The sequence below is a fragment of the Protomyctophum parallelum genome (assembly GCF_964188405.1).
Source record: "Protomyctophum parallelum genome assembly, chromosome: 17".
Lineage (NCBI taxonomy): Eukaryota > Metazoa > Chordata > Actinopteri > Myctophiformes > Myctophidae > Protomyctophum > Protomyctophum parallelum.
The window spans coordinates 12,060,649-12,083,906 of record NC_139719.1 but is presented as its reverse complement, the minus strand read 5'-3'; the positions used below and the strand labels follow the sequence as shown (position 1 = coordinate 12,083,906).

The window sequence follows — 23,258 nt, the reverse complement described above, 5'->3', positions numbered from 1 at the left end:
CTTCAATCACGGGGAATTATATTTGGTAGTCCTGTTTCCGGTTTGGTGGTTCCGGCATGGCGACTACAAACCAGTGACTACAACATGACACTAGATTAGATGAGTATTGATCCCACCAGGCTGCGTGGCAATAGAGACAATACATGAAGCTTTCTACTCACTGATCACCGTCACCATGGCACTGTGGCGCCTATACTTGCCTGCTTGTGATGGAATTCAACGGACACTGGAATTGAACGGACCGGACTGCCATCAATGTAGGAATGTGGATTTAAGAAACATTGGGAAGTGGTCTAGTGATTTTCTTTCTCTCTCAAAAGCTGCATGTGTATTATCAAGCGGTAATGAAGCTTTTCATTTGCCCTTTGGCGTTCTGTAATCTGTGCGTTGTACACAGAGATGAAATCCATGTCTGTTCTTTACTGCCATTCCTGTCATTGCTGAGCCATTAGGCTCGTTACAGAGGTATGAACTGCAGGTGGCTACAGCTGAAGGAGAGAGAGAGAGAGAGAGAGAGAGAGAGAGAGAGAGAGAGAGAGAGAGAGAGAGAGAGAGAGAGAGAGAGAGAGAGAGAGAGAGAGAGAGAGAGAGAGAGAGAGAGGAGAGAGAGAGAGAGAGAGAGAGAGGAGAGAGAGAGAGAGAGAGAGAGAGAGAGAGAGAGAGAGAGAGAGAGAGAGAGAGAGAGAGAGAGAGAGAGAGACCGAAGAGGTGGGTAAAGCTAGGAACAGTGTGATTAAGACCACCGTGAAGAGCAACTCAGAGAGAGAGAGAGAGAGAGAGAGAGAGAGAGAGAGAGAGAGAGAGAGACCGAAGAGGTGGGTAAAGCTAGGAACAGTGTGATTAAGACCACCGTGAAGAGCAACTCTCCAGGGTGGTGTGGTGTGGAGAGCAGGAAAAAATGCAATCTGTGTGTAATTTACAGTGAATACATACCTGCTCCCGTTGTAATGAGTTCTGTAACAGCACTGTGTGTCGTGTCCTATAACAATAACCACAGCTGATGCCAAGAAATTACTCCAGAGGATTACTGTACTGTGTGTGTGTGTGTGTGTGTGTGTGTGTGTGTGTGAGCGCACGTTTTCATTGGTGAATATTGGGCAGGTATTCCACAGGGATCTGATTTCGACGCCTTCACCCGTGTGTGTGTGCGTGCGTGCGTAGGCTGACTGCATGTAAAGATGAATCATGCGATAATTAACTCATAACCATTTGTGAAGTACTAGACCTTTTTGTTCTAATGTCTCCCTGTAAGATTGAACTCTTTCCAGAGGAACCATTATGCTAATTATTTCCAGCTATTTTTATTCTGGGACTCCACTAGAGTGGCTTAATTTGCATGACTCCCCTGATATCTGCTCATTTTGAAATCCATGGAAACCTAGCAGACTATGATTACTTTGTCATTCGTTTACCTTATATTTGAATCTTTGAAGTTTGAACACATCTAATATGAACAACAGACAATTTTAACATTGTATATATAGTGCAACACGTCACTTTGTGACGTGTATGGACATTTTTCAACGTGGAAACGATTGACAATATTATGCAAACTGTACGTGTACACCAGTGGTTCTCAAAGTGGGGTCTGAGGACCCCTATGGGTCCTTGAGGGAGTTGCAGGGGGGCCTTATGGGTCTCTAACTCAGAGAGTGTACACAATGCATTTGGTTCCATGTGTACACTCTTAGAGTTCAGTTAACATTGATTTTACAATATAAATTCAATTGAGAGATTGAAATCCCTTGTGGGTCCCTTGGGGGTCCTTGACATGAAACAGTTTGAGAGCCACTGCTGTAACAGGTTACAGGTTACCTTTGGTTTAGGCCTTCTCCCACGTGGGTCAGTGGTTCCGCTGTACTTTGGGCCGGACAAGACATGCATTGTGCCTGTAGTGCCCTCGTTCAAGGACAAAGAGGGTTTATGGAGCTTTGTCGATAAAAGGAACAAGAGGGCGAATGAATGGCCTTAACATATCTCATTCAGCGCCAGGGGAGGCTTATGGTGGGTGCTTCAGCTAAGCTAATCCTCCAGGATGTAGAGAAATCGTATTCATCACGTAATAGAGATTTATACGACCGGACCGCGTGAGTGAGTAGCTTGACTTCCACCTCTTAATATAAGTTAGGGTTTTCCATCTTGATCCGTGGATGCGTTTTCCAAACGTGCTCCATGGCTCTGAGTGAATATTCTTGTCTCTTATGTCAGCATGCACGTTAACAAAGTTTGAGTCTTTTTATGTAAAACGCTAAACAAATGCATTTGTTTCCACGCTGCGTAGATCCGGAGCACAAATCCATGATTTGTCACAGATAAGTAGTCGGCAATATACAACACAGCTTTTGGGCATCATTTTGGTTGGCTTCGTGCTCGGGGGTAGACGTTAGCCCCTAACTGAGCGGCAGTGGCTCAGGAGTAGAGTCGTGACCGGATGGGAACCACCAAGGTTCCCAGTTCAAACCCGGGCTCCCCCAGAGTTCGTGTCGAAGTGTCCTTGAGCAAGACTCTGAACCCCTAATTGCTCCCGATGTGCAGGTTGGTGCCTTGCATCGGTGTGTGAATGTAATGCACAATCTTTGTAAAGCGCCTTGGATAAAGGTGCTATATAAAAACACCATTTAGCATTTTAACTGATGTACCCTCTTCCTATAGCTCACAGCCTTAACTGTCTCATAAAACATCAATTTAACACTATACCCGCGTGATTTTAACCCCGGATAATTATGATTATGTGATTTTCATAATGTTGCTGATGTGTGAGGTGGGTAGGTGAATTGGGGTGAATTTCACCTGTGTTTGGTGATATTGGGACCTGTGGAAAAAAAATCCCATACAGCCACACTATCATTCTCACGTCTCATGTCCCAGGAATAGGTGGACCAAAGGAGAAGTTCTCATATAAAACAAATTAGGAATATGTTTAAAATAATACCCACATTGTTCACAGATTTTGCCCCCCATGATATCTTGGGCAACATCTCTATCCGTCTATGCCACGTGACCTCCTGCCCTCTCTCCCCCATGCAGTACGTGGAGGCCATCAGCAGCAAGCAGAGCGAGCTGGAGAGCTACATCGCAGAGGGCTACAAGAACGCTCTGTCTGAGGAGAGGAGGAGGTTCTGCTTCCTGGTGGACCGACAGTGTGCCGTGGCCAAGAACAGCAACACCTACCACAGCAAGGTGACGATGGCGGACAATGGTTTTCCTATTTCATCATTTTATCATTACTAGGGATGGAGCTCGTTGATCTTTATTGATGACGATCACCTCAGCGATCAGGCTTATCGGAGCCGGGTTCTTATCGAGCCCACTATTATCGAGCAATTTCTTTTATTTTGTGGAAAGACGGGAGACAATAAATTCTGAACAGAACCAGTATCTTTTACTAGGGCCTTCAAATACAGTACTGTTCTAACAGACAGACGGCAATTGACCTTTTTTTACCAATAATATTAAAGTATGAATAGGCCTTCGCAGAAAGCACGGACCAGGACGAATTAGTGTCTCTATCGACGCTATCCAAATCTGACTAGTCTTGATCTGGCCCAGAATATCACCTGGTTTCAACCAACATAAATTCTGGCCACTAAGACGGAGGTCCCTGGGTGACTCAGAGAGAGTCCGAAACAAGGCTAGATCAACATAAATTAAGTCATATAGTCAGATCTGGCCCAGAATAAGCTACAGTGTTTTGTTTCAACTGGTGAAGACGTCCTGGAAATGACGTAAAGATCATCCCCATATGCCCCTCTCAACTGAACGTTTTCTGTTTATATCAAGTACTGTACTTCCCTTCCCAGTAGCCCCTCGTGAAACTACTTCTCCCCAAATCCAACAGGACAATTTTATTTTCCATCCTGAATGGCAGCACGCCTAATATTATTATTGCATTTAGGCTTAACCTGAAGACATTAAAACTATATACAGTTACTGCATTTCTTTTTTTTACTGCATTTCATATTGTTATCGAGGTATCGAATATCGCAATGCTTTTCTAATACCGTGCACCCATATTTGCTTCCACACAGTACATGAGAGTATTCATGCATAGCGTCCAGGCAGTACATGCAGAGAGGACACACTATCGTGACTCTGCTGCTGACATTGTCTCCAGAAATGGTTCGTCAGCAGCTTTGTGATACCTAAGAACTGTCCGTGTCTGAGATGTGCTCGTGCCCGAGCAGTGAGCACAGTAGCTGTCTCAGAGCCATAGAGTAAGACAGAGTTACAACAACTCCGTTCACTTCATGGGGCCAGGCTCTTCTACATATACTTGGTTACAACCGGAAGTTTACGGAATGAGTCAATGGGCTCGCGCGAGTACATGAACCACGTGACCAGGCTGTTCTCTGCCCCCTCAATGTCGTAACTCTGTCTTACTCTGTGGCTCTGGGCTGTCTGAACCGGGAGCAGAGGATGTGCACGTGATGTGGGACCATGGAGGGAGGTGGAGGGCATGTGGGTGGGACGGTGAGGGGAGAGAGAGAGACAAGTGAGGGCAGGAGAGTGGCCTACTTCTACAAGAACACTGCAGAGCCACCGCCTGGCTGTGTGTCTCTCTCTTTCTCTCCCCCTCCTTAGTCCTTACGCTGTTTCCCACAGTCACTTTTACTTCATCTTGATTGATTGATTGAAATATTTATTAACAGTTTGCAGAATTACGGTACATTTCAAGCACAGACTCAATACAAAGACTGTTAAGAGGGTCCACCATGTTCAATTCATCAAAACATTTAGAGACGTACAAATAGACACTTCTACAGTATATAGTCAAAGAACAGAACAGGAATTCATCAGGAGGTCAAAAGGGAAAATAAACATATACAGTGAGGGGGGGGGGGATTCAGATTTTTATGGGGGCCACTTTCGAATTGCAGCCGTCCGTAGGTGCCCTTTGAGAGCGGTTTTGAAGGAGTCAAGGGATTCACATGTCTTAATGACTGTTGGTAGGGCGTTCCACATTTTGGTGGCATAGGAGCGAAAATAATTTAGTCCCTTGTTTGTGCCGAATCTGGGTTGTACATGGTTTGTTGCACTCCCTCTGGTGTTGTGGGTGTGGACTTCGTTAACATTAAGGAAGTATTTAGACAGGTATCTTGGTGGTGTATCGAATCTTGTGGACCAGACCAATTGCAAGATGCTGTACTCTGTCGTCGACCCTAAGCCATTCCAGCCTGTCAAAGTGGGCAGGGGTTCGGTGGGTTCGGGGGGTGAGGCCAAGTAGGAGCCTGACGAGTTTGTTTTGGGAAGTCTGGAGCCTTGTTTTAAGGGACTTTGAGGTGCTGTGGTACCAGGAGGTGCATGCATAGTCAAAGAAACCTTGTACGAGGGCTCCTGTTAAGGTCTTCAAGGTGTTTTTGTTGACCAGTGAGAAGATCCTGTAAAGGAATCTTGTTCTTTGGTTGACTTTTTTTATTACTTTTGTGGCCATTTTATCACCGGAAAAATTAGCCTCCATGATGGAACCTAGGTAGGTAATTTCATCTTTACGTGTGATAACATTGTCAACCACTCTAACCAAGAAGCCATTTGCCTTTCTGAGATTACTATTAGATCCAAAGAGAATGGATTCAGTTTCTCCCAGGTGTAAAGATAGTTTTTTTTATCAGCGAGCCAGGTGCAGATTCTACCGAGTTCAGAGCTGAGGGCCTTTTCAACCTGCAGTTTGTTCCTGTCCGAGACTAGCTGTGCCGAGTCATCTGCGAACAGGAACAAGTTGCAGTCACAAGCTGAAGTCATGTCGTTTACATATAGGAACAGTAAAGGCCCTAGTATGCTTCCTTGTGGAACGCCACAGCTCACTGGGAGGGATGGGGGGGGGACCGTGTTCCATTCACCTCCACCATCTGTTCTTTCCCTTCCAGGTAGGATTGCATCCAGCTCACTGATGTGCTATCGAAACCAATTGCTTTTAGCTTGTTAACCAGTATGGAGTGGTTCACGGTGTCAAAAGCCTTTTGGAGGTCCAGCATGACCATGCCGCAGTATTTGCCAGCAGCATCCACCTCATGTTTGATGTGGTCGCTCAAATAGAGAAGGCATGTGTCAGTGGAGTGGGATGTTCTGAAGCCAGATTGGAACTCGTACATTAATTTATTTGTGGCAAGATACTTTTCAACCTGTCGTGTTGTAAAGAGTGTAGATTCATTTATCTATTTTTGCCAACGTCATGGGAAAGTATAAAATTAGAACTTCATGACAGGTTTTTGATATTTGCTAAGTTTTGCTATTTGTATGCTAATTTCATCTGATCCTTCCACCCACACACCTGCTCCCTCTGGGAGCCCACACACAGCACAGGGACCACACAACTCTGAGTCAGACAGACGGTGGGAGACGTGTGTTTTTTAAACTACCTGCTTGAAAGAGAAAAGTTTGAGCTTCTATTCGGTATCTCCTCACGGCTTTTTGTTTCTTTGTTTCTTCAACTGCCTCCTCCTCACTCGCTCGCTCGATGATTGAATGCAAATGAGGCGTTTTTTTGTAAGCCCACTTGGGATTCCAAGTGCTCTGCTGTATAATGTATTGAGGAGTTGCAAGTCAGCCCTTCAAAATGCCTGTAAAGAGAGGCTCTGCATCCATACATACATGTAAAAAAAAATCCCCAAAAATAGCAGAAATAGCAGCTCTACAAACACGTTGAATTATTAAAAAATTAATAAATGTGTCAGTGATTTGACTTCTTTGTATATTTTAGTTATTACTTGTTGCATCTGCCCTGTGCAATTTGTGATTACGAAGCCTAAAAGTCAAAACATAAAAACAGGCTGTGGCTCAGAAGGTAGAGCAGTTCCAATGATCCCTGGGTCGGCAGTTCGAATCCTGGCTCCTCCTGTCCACATGCCGAAGTGTCCTTGTGCAAGACACTTGCCTCCAATGAGTTTGTCGTGTGAGCTTGCCACCATTGAGAATGTGGGAAGTGAGGACGCTGGCATCGACTGTTCGCCGCTTCACCTCCCAATGTATGAATGAATGAACCATTGTAAAGCGCTTTGAGCTAGTGCTATAAAATGCAATTAAGTATTATTAAATTATTATTCAATTGTAACATTCCAATGTTCAATGCAAAAAACCCACAATTATATCGTTAATCGCAATTATTAATGGTCAACTTAAATGTGTAATGGTGACAGCCCTAACATCTGGCTCTGCCTCAACCTTCATGTGTTCTTCAGGGGAAGGAGCTTCTCTCCCAGAAGATGCCGATGTGGCAGCAGTCGTGCGCGGAACCCAACAAGCTTCCCGACCGTGCCATGCTTCTGGCCCAGCAGATGATCAGTCAGGGGCCTGGTGGCGCTGCCCACCACCACCACCACCACCACACGCCAGGCTCCAAGGTCATCTCTGAACCCATCCCTGGCGCCAAACCCCTGCCGGTCCCCCCGGAGCTGGCCGCCCTCATGGCACAACAGGTTGGTTCCAGCTGCTTCCTTGTTGTCATGCACTGCCTATTTTTATTCTTTCACTATACCTTTGGTTTGTTAGGAGGGTTTGTTGAATGATTATGACCTCGGCTGCATAACGATGCTTTGTGTGTGTGTGTGTGTGTGTGTGTGTGTGTGTGTGTGTGTGTGTGTGTGTGTGTGTGTGTGTGTGTGTGTGTGTGTGTGTGTGTGTGTGTGTGTGTGTGTGTGTGTGCGTGCGTGCGTGTGTGTGTGTGTGTGTGTGTGCGTGTGCGTGTGCGTGTGCCTCTGCTTGAGTGAGTGCAATGCATGTAGTACGAGTGTGCTTCAGATCTATGTTGGGGTGCAAAGATCTGTGACACACATAAACACACGAGAGTGAGAGCGATGCATTCCACGCCTATAACAATGCCTTTAATTAGGATGTTTGAGTGTGTTGTCGGGCAGTGAATAATGCCCCCCGCTCTGCCGTCGCATCATGACAGATCTCAAAGCATCCTCAGGAACCCTCAGCCATGCAAATGACTACGCTAATTAGCTTGTCGCGTACAAGAGTTTCTACCCTAGAAAAGGAAACTGAATAAATGTTCTCATTCATAAATGCATTCACATGGAAATGTGTTCTAATTAAACACTTTTACCCACCATGGTGCATGTACTGTAACTTGGTGGTGTGTGCTCCCAATGAAAAACGTTGAATCTCATCCTATAAGTAATCATGGAATGAATCGTGGAACTTGGAGGATGAGATTGAAGACACGATGGTGAGATACCTTCATTAGGATTGTGTCGGTTCAGCGTTGATCCTGAGGCTATAGTTGTCACGGTCACTCTATTAGACGTACTAGTACGATGCCCGTTCAGAACGAGGCTGTGAATTCATTGCCTGTATACTATAGATAGTATAGTCGTCACTCGTCATGTTTAGCTGAACATAACAGATCTACAAGCTCACAACACATTGCGATGCGACATGCTGTGAGCTTGTAGATCGGCTATATTCTATGAATCAGTCATTTGCTGATCGGTACATCACATCCACTTTACATCTTGCACATTGTGACCGACCGATGGGCTGCAGACCAACCATTACATAACAGCAAAAAATCCCCAAAATGTAGCACATCTAAGTACTCACATTTCTTTTTTTTGTATTGACACACGCCAACAAAAACGAACGCTTACGCGTTTCGGCTATGAGCCTTCATCAGAGCATTTCCAATAAAAATCGAAATGTGAGTACTTTGTCCTGCATTTATTTGAAATTTTAGATGTGCTACCGTTTTTGGATATATATTTTTAAATTCCTACTTTTTGGTGTACACTGGAGTTTGAGTCTAGCACTCTATTGAAAACCATGGCTGATGCGCAACCTCTTTTTCTCATTTCATTACATAACTGCACTTGGTGACGCGAGAGAGAGAGGGGTGGGGGAGGGAAAGAGAGATGAGGGAGGAGGGAGAGGGGGTTGGAGAGAGGGAGATGGGGGAGGGAAAGAGAGACGAGGGGGGAGGGAGAGGGGGTTGGAGAGAGGGAGAGGGGGTTGGAGAGAGAAAGAGAGTGAGGAGGGGCGATCCAAGAATGCATCTCTCTTAACGCTATGCAAATTCCTTTCCCCGCCGTTTGCACAACAGAGGCTGATGGGTGGTGGGGCCGACGGAGGGATGCCGCTGACGAACGGCACGTCGTCGGGCGGCGCCCACGGAGGAGATGACTACCAGCACTGGATGGAGGGCAAGGCTGCTGCCCAGGCGGGCAAGGCCTCGCCACAGAGCCAGCGGCAGGGAGGAGGGGAGGGGTACTCAAACACCCTGCCCGTCCGCAAGGTGGCCCCCGCCAAGAGCAAGACCACGCTGAGTAAGGATGGAGCAGACCACGTCACACCACGGCACGCTTAATACGCCTATTTTATACCTTATCACATGCCCACCCACAATATGATTTTTCAAGCATGGCATGGCATGTCACCCACAAGGGCCATGCGACAAAGTATCACCTTCACATGCTCTGATCTACTGAGATCTTAAGTGATGTTTTCCTATATCTCTTATTATCTCTTATGAAAATCATAAATACATCATAAATACATTTCCGTTAACAGAGAGTATACACATGCATGGTTTTCCCATCAGGACACGCCCCCCTCATCTAGACTGAGTGGCAAAGTTTGGAAGCGCTCCTTGGAAATCACTCAACCGTCCTGCGTAGCACCTGTTTCTAATGCCCAGGCTACACATATACAGTATGGATCTTTTGCTAAACGCACATTATTTTGTGCGTTTGGGCCTTTCAGCCACACGCAAACAGAGTTTTCGGCCACTCAAACGGAGGTTTTTGGAAACTGATAAATAAGTGGAGATTTTCGAAAATATCCGGATCAGTGGAGCTGTGTAGCTGTGTATATAAATAGGTGAGAAATGCAGCTTGTCACATAATGCAGGAGGCAGCAAAATGTTGTTATTGAAAACAAGCACTTCCAAACTCTGACAAAAATAATCAAATGCAGGGCATTTCTATACAGAAAGTATAGCTCATAACGTTTCTATGGTGGATTTTTATGAATAGGATAATTATAATGAGGATAATTCAAGCTTTTCGTACAGCTGCAATGTTGGTGAGTTTTACATTGTTTAATGCAATCAGACAGGACCTTTCTGTTTGGATGAATGGGCTGCCAAGGCCAGAAAGTAGTCTTTTTGCCACTCAGTGGGCGTTCCCGCATAACTTCCGGGTACGATGATGTCACGCGCATACCCTCTATTCCATCCAGTATTCCAGTATTACTCCCTAGCATCGCGTCGCAAAGTCTTTCTGCGGCTACTCCCGGTCACGTGATACGCCGGTCATGCAGTACAATGTGTTATGGGTTACAGGTGCATGCTGTCTTTTTTTGCCCCTAAGACGTGAGCGAGCGAAAGTTCTAGTCTTGTACATCTGCGAGAACTACCGTACTGATTTAGAAGGCATTTGTAGAATCTGCCTCTGGTCGGGTCCTTGAGATGTAAAAGTTTGAGAACCGCTGGTCTATAACATGGTCTCTCTTTCCCCTCCCTGTCCAGCGGAGACGCGTACGCTGCCCCGCTCCAGCTCCATGGCGGCGGGGCTGGAGAAGAACGGGAGGATGCGCGTCCAGGCCATCTTCTCCCACGCGGCCGGTGACAACAGCACCCTGCTCAGCTTCACCGAGGGAGACGTCATCACGCTGCTGGTGCCCGAGGCCCGCGACGGATGGCACTACGGCGAGAACGAGAAGAACAGGATGTGAGCAGACTGAGCACACAGAGCCACAGACACGCCCATATATGCACGTGGATGCGTGCATGCGCACATGGGTGACCAGATCCAAACTGTTCATTTGAGTGGACAGAAGTATGGGGGGGTGGGGGGGGGGTTAGCGTATTCGACCATAGGCGTAATATTACTTATCATTTTGTTATTAAACTGCTGGCGTCTCACATTTTGTTTTAAAATGCTAATTTTGGTCATGGGTGGTATGGCCAACTTGCTACTGTAGCCTAGGGGATATTCCTCATGTTATTTTAACAGACACGTCTTGCAGGAAAATAGACTAGAAAAATGAAGAGAGCTCTACAACAGAAATCCAACGATTGGGAGGCTTAACTATTAGGGCATTTGAATAATGATGCCGTCACAATGTGGGACAGGGTCTCAATTTGTGGGACGCCTGAAAAGTCTTGGAAATGAGGACTGTCCCACGCAAAGGGGGATATCTGGTCACCCTAGCACCGCAATGCCAGAGTGCGGTCTAGCCAACACCAACTGGGGACTCTTGAATCGCTGCCTCCTATCTAGCGTCAGGGTCTTGAGCTCTACAGTGTTGTTAGCTAAGCTGTCGCACCGCAATGCATCTACATTACGTAGGTGGTGCGCTTCTTGCCTTTCCTGCATGGCTTTGCCCTGGGTTATTGTTTGCCACTAGTTCTGGATGCCTGACGCAGTGCCTAATCCTTCTCTCTCTGACTGTGTCTGTGACCCGTGGTAGGTCCCCATATAGAGGACCACACTACATGTTTCCAAAAATGTAAACATTTTCAAAAACAGATCTATATAAGCTCACAATGTGGCACAGCACATTGTCGTACCAATACCCAGCCAATATCGAAAACAGCCGATATACAAGTTCACAACGTATATAATTAGCTGTTAAGCGGCTTTTAATTGGTCTGGGGTTTTGAAAGCGTTTTGTTGTTAATTATGATGCGTGGCTAATGTGTTGTTAATTTTGATGCATAGCTAACGTGCGTCTGCTCTGCCTCTCCCAGGCGTGGCTGGTTTCCTTTCTCCTACACGCAGCTCATCTCCGACGGTGACGGTGACACCATGAGACAGCTTCGAGTGCACAAGTATGTATTCTTCCTCACTCGACTCGCACCACAGATACAGCTCTGTAGATTAGTGTAGATTATGAGGCAGCAGGTAGGAATGAAGCAGACTGATGTGCTTAACTAATGTGACTTTACCCATAGTGTTCATTTTACTACGTACCATTACGAATAAAACAGATACAGCGTGACCGTACATAAGACACAATAAATAAAAGACGTGAAACTAAAATGTGAGCAATAATAAAGAGAAACAACAAGGGTGTCAATTAATTAAAAGCAATTCTGTAAAATGGGTTTTGAGAAGTGATTTAAAAGATGATATGGATTTTGTCATACAGTTGACACCATAAGTAATTTAATTTAACTTAATTTAACTCTGGGGTGTGTGTGTGTGTGTGTGTGTGCGTGTGCGTGTGCGCAGCCTCCACCATGGGAGGAGCAGCAGTACAGGAAACCTCCTGGAGAAAGAAGACATGTCTCTTCCGGTCCCAGACTACAGCATGCACTCCCGCATGGCGGCACAGAGTGGCGCTGCGCTGGCACACAGCAGACCACAGCAACGCCCCTACAGCGTGGCAGGGCCAGGCTTCTCACAGGTGGGGGCCCTGCAAATGCACACACGCACGCACGCACGCATGCGCACTCACCTGCCAACCTGCCCTGTTTGCACTGGAAATCACTCACCAATGGGAGTGTCTGGGTACCAATAACGCTATCAAAGACTCCAATGGGAGAGTCTGGGTACCAATAACACAATCAAAGACACCAATGGGAGAGTCTGGGTACCAATAACGCAAATCACTCACCAATAGGAGAGTCTGGGTACCAATAACACAATCAAAGACGAGGCGTGCTACAGAATAAGTGATGTTTAATATGGAGGGGAAGTAAGGACTCCAGCGCTTCAGAGGTGAAGAGAGATTTTAGCTGAAGATGCCGATCTACAAGCTCACAACGCATTCGCATTGCGAGCTTGTAGATCGGCATCTTCAGTGAAGATATATTGGGTGTACAGGTGATAAAAGGAAGGGGATCTATAAGAACCCTGGGGGACTCCAGTCAGCTAATTATACAGGGTTTAAGTGGTTAATAAGCCTCAGGAGAGAGACGGAATTATCTGTCTGTCTCGCTGTTGCTCTCTCTCTCTCTCTCTCTCTCTCTCTCTCATACTCGCTCACTAACGCATGCACACACCCATGGTATATTATACACACAGTATATTGTAATCCATAACCTCCATAACTAAATTCCATAAATTTGAGTGAATATTGTTTTAGCCCTCATATTTACACGTTGCTGTGACTCTGCTGCCATCTACTGGTTCCTTTTGATTATGACAAATTTAACCACATTTTAAAATAGATCCATCAGGAATTAGTATGAGTCTGTACGACCTATAAAGTGTTTTCTTTTCTTCTTTTTTTAATATTACAGCAAGGAGTTGAAGAGTATGAGCCCCGTTTCCCTACAAGGTAAGAATCAGTTCATAAAACGTTTCTATATGCATTCAACTATTGACTTTTAAAGCCAGAGGGTGCAGCTGTCAGGTGAAAAGAAGCAGCTTGGACTCGTCATGCATAGAAGGAGGCATGAGGTCAGTCCGCTGCCCCCCCCCCCCCCCCCCCCAGGTTGGCAGAGGAAGTGTAGCGCCCAGGATTACATTAGATAATTGGCACTGGGTGAAAAAGAAAACTGGGTTACAAAATCGTGGGATAAAAAAAAAGGGTGCAGCCAATTCCTATAACAAAGATAACTTGTTTCTTTAATTATTTCATATGAACGGTGCTCATGTTTTACAGTACACATAAATAAATACATAATTCAAAATTAAAACCCTCAACTGCAAACAAACCCTTTGCCCAAACTGTTAAGCAATGATCCTGAATAAAAAAATCACACCCGTGTGAAGTGAGGGGCGCTCTAATCAATTATTGACCTTATACCAAACCTTGAAACATACCTTAGTTTCGTCACCAAGATTGGTGGTCCCTTATTGGCCAAGGGTTTCCACCGACATACCGACAGACAGACATACCGACAGCCGATTTGCTCAGACACATAGGCCTATGACGTAAGTTCTCCATTCATTGTCGATTTGTCGATGGCATTTAATGGTTTGTGTTAAGACAGAATCTACAGTGTAGCTGTTTAGTATTTTTGAGGGGCACTAGCCCCTCCTATATAGAGAGAGAGAGAGAGAGAGAGCAGGCATAGGGATGTGATAGCAGTGTGCATAAGGTGTATTAAGTCCATAGCAGCACTAGTGTGACACGTATTCCAAGACACAAACAGGACAATCACCGGAAGAAAGTATAAACTCTAGTTACTCTAGTTTCCAATACTTCTTGGCTGTGGCAGGTTTCTGAACGGTCCACAGCCAACCTCTAAGACAGAGACAAATGGTGCCATCTTAGAATGAGCGTAAGGTTGAAAAAGATTTTTTAGGTTAATTTTCAAAGGTTGTTTTGTTAATTAAAAAGCACTTTGACCTCCCAGCTCCTTCCACCCCTATAGCTCAGCTGCTTCACAGTAAAATTCTGAATGTTAATTTGTCTCAGAATTTTACAGTGTTCCATAATCCACCACAGAGCTTCCAGCTGCTTAAAGGACAACTTTGTTTTTTGTTTTTTTCAACCAATGTTCATGTTTTAGGTTGTTATTAGAGAAAGTAAAAGATGAGTGTTAAAAAAAAGCTGCTTTCTTTATTGATTTAGCAATTTCAGCTATGTTTGATGGGGGCGGGGCCTAAATATGTGGCTAAATATGTATGTTTTGACATTTTATGGTGATTTCTTAATTATTATTTACTATAGTCCTACTAGACCCCAGGAAATTACATCAGTCAGCCACATCTTTTGTGGCCAGATGTAATTTCCTGGGGTCTAGTAGGATTGTAGTAGCCTAAATAACAACAAAGAAATATTTAGCCAGGTAAAATCATTAAAACTAAAGAAAGCAGCAAATGAAAACAAACTCATCTTTTACTTTCTCTAATAACAACCTTAAACATGAACCTTTGTTAAAAAAAAAAAAAGAAAGTTGTCCCTGATCTGCACAACACACTGTTGTACAGTACATCCCCCGGTCACACATCTGCGCCAGACGCACTAATCAACGCATCTGCGATGCATGCCGATGATGTGTCAGCCCCATAGTCGGATGCATCCATTTCCCATGCTATCCTGCAGGGCTGTGTGCAATGCTGGCAGGAGAGACGCTTTAACGGTGTGTAGTCCAAGTGGGGTCAATGTACATCGCTTCTGTCCTATAGTGTCGCGTGGCGTTTCTCCATCAGTTTTCCGAAATACGCGTCCAGTGTGCAACCACTGTCATTGCCGGTTAAAGTATTGTTACATTTTATTATTATTTCCATTTCTGCTAAGCAGCGAGCTATATATTATGCTTAGATGATTTCGATTTATATTGGGATACATTTGCGGCGACTGTGAAGACGAAACGGAAGTGGGGAAGAGGCATCACTTCCGCTTTATCTTTTACTGTCTCATGAGCAGAGCTTCCATTCTCCAGACTGTATGATGGAAGCTTTTGAAAATGACTACTTCTGTCCTATTGGGTGGCACCACCCGGTCAATGTTCACCGATATTTAACACGGTGCTTCACGCGCATCGGCCCTCGCGTGTTTCGTGCCGCCAACGGGATGCATCTGTTGCGCTCCACTCCTTTTCTCTCTCCTGTGATGGAAGTGAGCGGGGAAGCAGTCGCGTCACGCCTCGGAGACCGCAGGCGTTTTAAGTTGCGTCTGACGCAGATGTGTGACCGGGGCTTACTCCCTCGTGGCCATTATTAGACGATGCCACGTTAGAATGACCACTGTAACTCCCATCATGTCCCCAGAATTATGGTTAGGGGAAATTAGATCATCATTTTTGATATTTCTTTCTCATGCGTGGCTTGTGGGAGGTAGAACGAGGCCTGCCTCTATACCTCCCCACCACTACGGTTGTGTTTGTTGGGCTGTTCTTCCTCTCCTGAGCACAGCCCATCTGGAAGCCTCTCCCTGTCTTTGTTCCACAGTTCCACAGATGGCAAATTGATTTCCACAGTGTGAGGACAGACAGACAGACAGACAGACAGCACAAACAGACTCAGCCACGCCGGGGCTCCACTGCAGCCGTCGGCCGCCCGTCAGCGTCGACGCAGGGAATGTTCCCTTTTTAATCACTGATGAAGGGTGCTCCACTGCCGACGGTCGCGCCTGGAGGGCGTTTGGACGGCATCACCCATTCGCCCCGGTTGATTTTCTTGACGCCGTCCAAACGCAACGCAATGCAACGCACTCAGTGGAGCCCCGACGCCAGGCGTGCAATAGGACAGACGACATCGCTGCCCCTTCATCCATCCACCACCTCTCTCTCCCCCTCCTCTCCTCTTCCTCGACTCTTTCTGCTTATGGCAATAAACTCTTCCCAAGCCCTCCCTGTGTGGGGGGGGAAGGTTTGGAGAACTGTATGTATGTCCCAATCCCCCCCCCCCCCCATACCTCAGTTCTCCGTCTACCACCCACCCACCCACACCCTGTGCTTTCTAACTGGGCAGTAGCCAGAGGCCTTGATGCAGAGCCATGCCAAGCTAAACCAAGAACACACACACACACACACACACACACACACACACACACACACACACACACAAATAAAAACAAGACTTCTTGGTGCTATCCTTGTTGAAATCAATGGAATGGAATATGTATCTTTTGCCTGTTTTTCATGCATGTACATTGTTATGTTCTTATATCCCCCCCCCCCCCCCCCCCATCAAATGAAACCTGGTTTTAATGCCTAAACCACACCAATGCAACTAGTCTCAACTCCTTGCAAAAAGACAGTTTTAAGGACATGTCACACCAATACAACTCCTTGCAACTTCATGTGACTTCATGCAACTCCTCGTTTGGTTGCAAGGAGCTGCATGGCGAATCATTGCTGTGGTTTGAGCCTTGACCACATACACCCTAGAGTCCCTATTGGTGTGGTTTGAGCCTTGACCACATACACCCTAGAGTCCCTATTGGTGTGGTTTGAGCCTTGACCACATACACCCTAGAGTCCCTATTGGTGTGGTTTGAGCCTTGACCACATACACCCTAGAGTCCCTATTGGTGTGGTTTGAGCCTTGACCACATACACCCTAGAGTCCCTATTCTGGGCACGTCATAATAGCAAGTATAGCAGATCTACAAGCTGAAGATTCATCACGTGTCATGAACTTGTAGATTGGCTATTTCACAAAGAGGTTTGGTGTAGAGGGAAACAAGGAGGGGACCAAGTATACAGCCCTGAGGGACCCCCCGTCCCTCCCCCCGTCAACTAAGTATATAATATGCTGTTGTATATACAGCATATCTCAAAAAAATTAAGCATTTGTTACCTTTGTTTAAAAAGGTGCTATATAAATAAAGTTATTATTATTATTATTATTATTATTAGGGCTTAAGTGGTTAACAGTATTCTGTCCTCTCTATTTGTATGATGGCCGAGCTACACCAAGCGCGCCTGCGTGTGGAATTTACTGCGTGCGTATACAGCGCGTTTGGAAATAATACCAACTACCGTACACCAGACGCACGGATAGCAGCGCAGGCCCCGGATACGCAATTACGCATGCTCTAAAAATAGGATCGGTTCTATTTTTTTCACAAGCGTATGCCCCCACGCGCACGTATTGTCTCCCAAATGGAGACGACATTGGGCAAATCTGCGCACGCCCACAGATCTGGTGTAGCGTTTTGTGCGTGCGCACATTCTCTGGCGTAGCTCGGCCGTGAAGGTAAATTAATTGCGAGTCTAAATAAAATCTAGCAATAGTTTTACTGGGTATTAAAGTATATACCGCTCTACTTTGACTCTTCACACATAGTGGTTGTGTGATACGGTGACTCCTTCATCCCTCTGGAAACAGAGGATAATAATGTATCACATGTAGTGAACTCATGATTTAGCGGTTTCCAGCTAAGGGAAGGGAGCTGGTCAATATCACAAGTAATCAATAATGTTTATTGTACATAAATGTATACGGTATGGCAGTGCTTGTCATGCAGTATCTGTAAACGGTTTATAAAATGATGAAAAGCACCTTATGAAAGTTATAGTCCATATTTCTGTGGGGTTTCTGTAATCAATCACTCGTAATAATACCAGTGTAGGACTTTGAACTTGATTGATTGATTCTTTACCGACGGGCGGTGTGACGGACACACGTACCCAGGTGCTTTGGGGTCCTACAGTATGAGTTTTTCTGTCGTGTTGTCTGAATATTCTACAAAGGCTGAATGAGGACGACCAACCTTCATCCTCTAGAGACACGCAAGGCTTTGAGTATAGGCTTACTTACATCAGTTTGATATAAATTAGGCAGGCCACAGACCCCCATTTGAGGTTCCCCCCCCCCTCTGGAATCCATTCCAGAGGAGGGAGAATGTAGAAATGGAACAAAATGGTCCCGTAAGGATCCATTTGGTTTCGTTTGTACACCGACCCATTTTGGTTCCTAACCAAAGAACCAGTAACTTAAATTAATGAATGAAACAAAAGACTATTGGTACTGCTGCTAACCCAAATCCCTTATGTTCTTTTGTATGCAAGTACATAGGAAAATGACAAATAAAATGATTCTGATTCTGATTCTGATTCAATCCTAGCATAATGAAAATTAAAGATTTCTACTGAAAATGTATCATTTGTGCTGTCGACACGACAAATGATAAAAAAAAATACAGTCTGTCTTCCTGTGGATTGAAAATCGACGTCCACATCAATGATGGGCCAGAAAGTCTGAATATATCACTCCAGATAATATGTTTAAGATTTTGATGAGCACCTCTGCCACCTCGAAAGGGAGGAGGATGAATCGTTTTGATGTTGACTCTTCATTCAGCCTTCTTGTACTGTTGTTGTTCCAATAAAAACTTGTTTCAAGAATATAACGAGTAAAGCCTTATGTTTGAGGGAATGAAAGGCTTGTCTGTCACTCTTTGTGATCAAATAAATGGTCTGCGTCGTCTGTTGTACGTCAGTCACATTCCTTATTGTAGTCCGTCGTCATACGACATGGTGAACAAGCGATTGACAAGCTCACAACGCGTGGCGGTGGCACAATGCAGCGCATCCGCAACGGGCTTGTGAGCTTGTAGGTATACTGTATAGTCGTTGCGTGACACACTATAAATCAGGGTACAGTCAGTCAGTCAGTACAGTACCTGTCTGTGCCAACACTGTTCTGTCATGAAAGCCTAATGTATTCTTCAACATTTTCATTTTTGGCAAGCGATGTGGTCATGAAGTTTAAATTGGGCTTCGTATTACTGTAGCCTACAATGAGGAATAGGCCATGACATACTATTAACCCATTAAGACCTGTATCTTAGCTTTTCACCACTTTAACCATTATTTTAAACTTTAGCTATTTAAAAATAAGCAGATCTACAATACAGATAATGAAAAGGTTTGAGCACCACTGATACGTTTTTCTGAAAACTGTCCGGATTTAAACAACATTTTGTAGAATCGGGTCGTAATGTGTTAAAAACCCATATTACAAATACCATAATACAAATACTTTAGCCCAAGGGTGTGCAAGCGACCATCTTGAACTGCACGTTTCCCATGCCAACATCAAAACGGTCTCCTCGCTGCATATAGTATGTGTGCTGTGTCTCTATACTAGCCTCTCTTCTCCTCTTTGTTTGTCTTAGGCCCAAACCACACCAATGCAACTCCTTGCAACAAAACAGTTTACACCAATGCAACTCCTTGCAACTGTCTGCTATTGGGGATAATGGTTTCATGCAAGTACATGAAACTACTCACAACTGTTTGGTTGCAAGGAGTTGCATGCATGGCGAATCTTTGGTGCGGTTTGTGTCTTAATGCCTGTCTTCCCTAACCTGACTCCACCAGATTGTGGCAGTATTGAGTTCACAAGTTCCCTCCTCCTGCCTGCATCTGGTCTCTCTCAAGCAGAAACGATGAACCGCGGAAGCAGCAGGACAACAATCTGATATCTCCATAATAATTTTGAGTCTTAAGGTTGTGTTTACATTTGCACTGTGGCAGCACTTCAATACGTCATCAGTCTCTCGTTGATCCCGCCTCTAGCGGCCGCATACGGCCACATATCGTGCCGATCAGCATTTGATCGGAGTACATCGTCTCTGCCCGAGAGGGACCAGATGGGCAGATGGGAGCAGGAGGAGGAACTCGATCACTGCTGAGTCTGGTTATGTCTTCCCTCTAGCTCTGCCAACCCCTTTTTTCCATCTCTGTTTTGATGAATTTAGAGACAAAGGTCGAGTGCAAACGACTGGAAGCTGCCAGTGTTTCTTCTTTCTCCACTAGAATAAGTCCAAGGTATGACTGACTGACTGACTGCCACCGCTGCAGAGATAGCACACCGCCTACCAGTAGCCAAATAACTCAAAATTCTGTATTTATTAGTCTTGTTTTTCCTTTGGAACTGTTTTTGTTGTATACAAAAATAAAAAAGTGTACAGAGATTTTATGGGTATGCATGCAGTTTGGGGGTACCGCAACAGTGCAATGTTGACAATTGATGACCTCAGATGTATGGTGGAAGTCTATACACAAAGAAATCTAAATAAATCTATTGAATTGGAAGTTCTTGGGTGTTGTGTATACTCATTCATTCAGAGTGCCTTTGCATCTCACGAGACTAAGAGTGAATTCTGGTTTTGAAGTGGTGGCTTAGTTTCTGAATGCAATGATTTGTTTGTCTCTAAATTAATCTTCAGCTAAAGGCCAACTTTGTCTGCTTCTGCTTCTTTTATGAGCTTGTAATTATCTTTGCTTTATAATTGATATTATGCAGTAGTCGGGTAAAGATGGGGAACTCAGTAAACCCTTCTCAGCAAACGCTTTTCTCATGTATAAACACACACAATGTGTCTGCCTTATACAGACTTGTCTGTTTTTGTTCTTGAGCAATACAATACACCTTTTGCTTAGAAAGGAGTAATGGAAGTCAGCCGAGATGATCACCCTCTACACAATAAAATCAATTTCAATCTCAGAGTCTCTCTCTCGGATTTAACCACTTTCGACCTGGCCTATGTCATTATAGACAAATGTATATTTTATATGGAAAATAGCCAATGTACTATTCATGGCCCACAGTGGAAACAAGCCCCGCCCTCCTGTAAGAGCCATTTGAGCCTCCATATTGTTTTCACTGACGTCACTAGTACGGGGCATTGTCAATTTGTCAATCAAGGCCACGGTTACCAGGGTTACAGGTATTTATTTAACCCTGTCTGTAAGCAGCCACAGCTGACACAAAAGGCAAACAGTTTTTAGACTGTATTTGGAGGACTCGTTGTCTATAATTATTTTGACTGCCATGTTTATTTATATGCTGAAGTAGGATAGGACTTTGGACGGAAAATAAATCTTTATTATCAACTGAATGTACACAGTTTTTTTTTTTACATTAATTTTTGAGCACACGCACGTAACTTTAAGCCCCCACTGTCGGCATCCAGTAATTATAGTAAAGGACTTTGACGCTACACCCCCTTAAGGCTAGTGTTATCCTTTTAGCATGACCTGGCTTTGACTGTACAACCTGTACTGTTAACAATCCTGCTAATAAAGTATTCACTCAAACAAAAAACAAGCTCGACACGTCTCAGTATAAGGCTTTCGTGGCTTAATAAATACTCACAGGGTTTTACTGCTGTGTAGTTGACGTCCTCCTCACCCTACCTAATGTGGTGTCACCTCAGCTGCCATCTCCACACTTCTGTAGGATGATTATCATCACCGTAACCTTTCGCTGGCCTTTGTTGCAATGCATGAGCGTACTGTATGTGGACAATGTGCAAATAAAGATGCAAGTTAAAATGCATCCACCCTGTCCTGGCTGCTGTACAGTACGACATCCCACTGGCCTGTTGCTGCTGCTAAGCAAACATAAAGGTACCTTTGTACAATGTGTGGGAGTGTGTGTGCTAGTCATGGGCCTTGGGCCATTTCAGTGTTGTTTGTTATGTGATGTTTGCTGTTGTCGTTGTCCATGTGTTTGCCTGTTTGCTTGGCTTGTTTGTCTTTCTTGTTTGTTTGGAGTTAGAATGATTCATATTGTTCATAATGGCAGAAACCTTGTTAATGCACTTCTACAGAAAAAGTAGCAAAAAATGCCGATCTTCAAGCTCACAGTGCTTCGCAATGTGATGCTTTTTGAGCTTCTAGATCTTCTATTTTTACTTTTTTTAAGTGAAAGTGGTGTGTGTCTGTGGATTTTACAAATATGTAATCAGGTAAAAGTATTCGAGCTTGGGACTAAATAATAACCTCGGATGCATTGGAACACAGGTTATTCCCCTTAATTTCCTGAAAAGTAATCTCAAACATATAATGTATAATTTATTATCACACACTTGACTAGTCTAAGTCCACACTATTTATCCATAATGTATAAATGATAGATAAGGGGTCAGGACAACGAGGCCTTTTCGTGGAGGGGTCAGAATGAAACTTGGACTTAGACTGTTTTTCGTCTGTGGTACTATTATCCCTACATCAGATAGACGGATACTGTAAATTATTGTAATGTGAGGTGAGCTTGAATGTTTACATTAAGACTGTCTTTACCTTTCAGTACTACAGGGCCAGAGTACGCCCGCTTTTGAGTGACCAAGAACGATCGTAAGTCACTGCAGGAGCTTCAGTCACTGTCTCATACAACTTGCTTCCTCTCTTCCCTTGTGCACTTTAATTTTCACAAATCACAAGTGCTTCATTTTCACTGGCTTCATGTACTATACTTGGGGTTTCTACTTGGGGGTTTCTTTATTTTCATAACATTTGTTTCAATGTTCACTTAACCTAAAGTTCTGCACCCAATGGCATTTTTCACTTGTGAAAATGATGTTGCATGTTAATTGAGCACCATCATCGTACCGTATAGATAACAGTTATTATCTTGTGTTTTGCATTCTTTAGTTGATTAAACTGAATTTATCAAATTCCTAGCTTTTTATGCAAATGAAGTCTTCAAGCACAAAAAGATAGGAATTAAGTGTACCACCAACCACTTTAATCCAAATGTGTGCTTGAAGTGCACAACCAACCACTTTGGGCATGTCATTCGATTGGCAGAATACTTCAGAAATAGTGGAAATAGCCGATCTACTATACAAACTCAATGCAAGCTTGTAGATCCGCTTTATTATTATTATTATTAATATTATTTATTTATTTATTTTACGCAATATAGTAAGAGGTTAAATAACACCACTTTTCACTCTGTACAGTAACTTAACCACTTGAACCCCTGCAGTGTTCATATTCTGGAGGGGGAGGGGGGCATTGGCCAGAAATAGTAGATCTACAAGGTCACAATGTGTTGTTGCAAAGCATTGTGAGCCTGTAAGTCAGCACTTTTTTGGAGAAGAGATTTGTAGTTGAAACTTGAAAGTGGTCAAAGTACAGACATAGCTAGATCATGTCCAGCTCTCTCTATAAGAGGTTCACC

The 23,258-nt window shown here is 44.4% G+C and overlaps 1 protein-coding gene across 1 annotated transcript in view; it reads left to right on the top strand.

Annotated features, from left to right (window-relative positions):
- Positions 1 to 16,330, top strand: part of baiap2b (BAR/IMD domain containing adaptor protein 2b) — an 83,330-nt gene extending 67,000 nt beyond the window's left edge. Inside the window, exons 7-14 of the mRNA XM_083788259.1 lie at positions 3,028 to 3,180; positions 7,176 to 7,412; positions 9,038 to 9,260; positions 10,463 to 10,664; positions 11,687 to 11,767; positions 12,171 to 12,345; positions 13,184 to 13,221; positions 15,786 to 16,330. Of these exons, the coding sequence (XP_083644385.1) occupies positions 3,028 to 3,180; positions 7,176 to 7,412; positions 9,038 to 9,260; positions 10,463 to 10,664; positions 11,687 to 11,767; positions 12,171 to 12,345; positions 13,184 to 13,221; positions 15,786 to 15,819 (1,143 nt within the window). The 3' untranslated portion in view covers positions 15,820 to 16,330. The remainder of the gene's footprint in view (positions 1 to 3,027; positions 3,181 to 7,175; positions 7,413 to 9,037; positions 9,261 to 10,462; positions 10,665 to 11,686; positions 11,768 to 12,170; positions 12,346 to 13,183; positions 13,222 to 15,785) is intronic.
- The last annotated feature ends 6,928 nt before the right edge of the window (positions 16,331 to 23,258 follow it).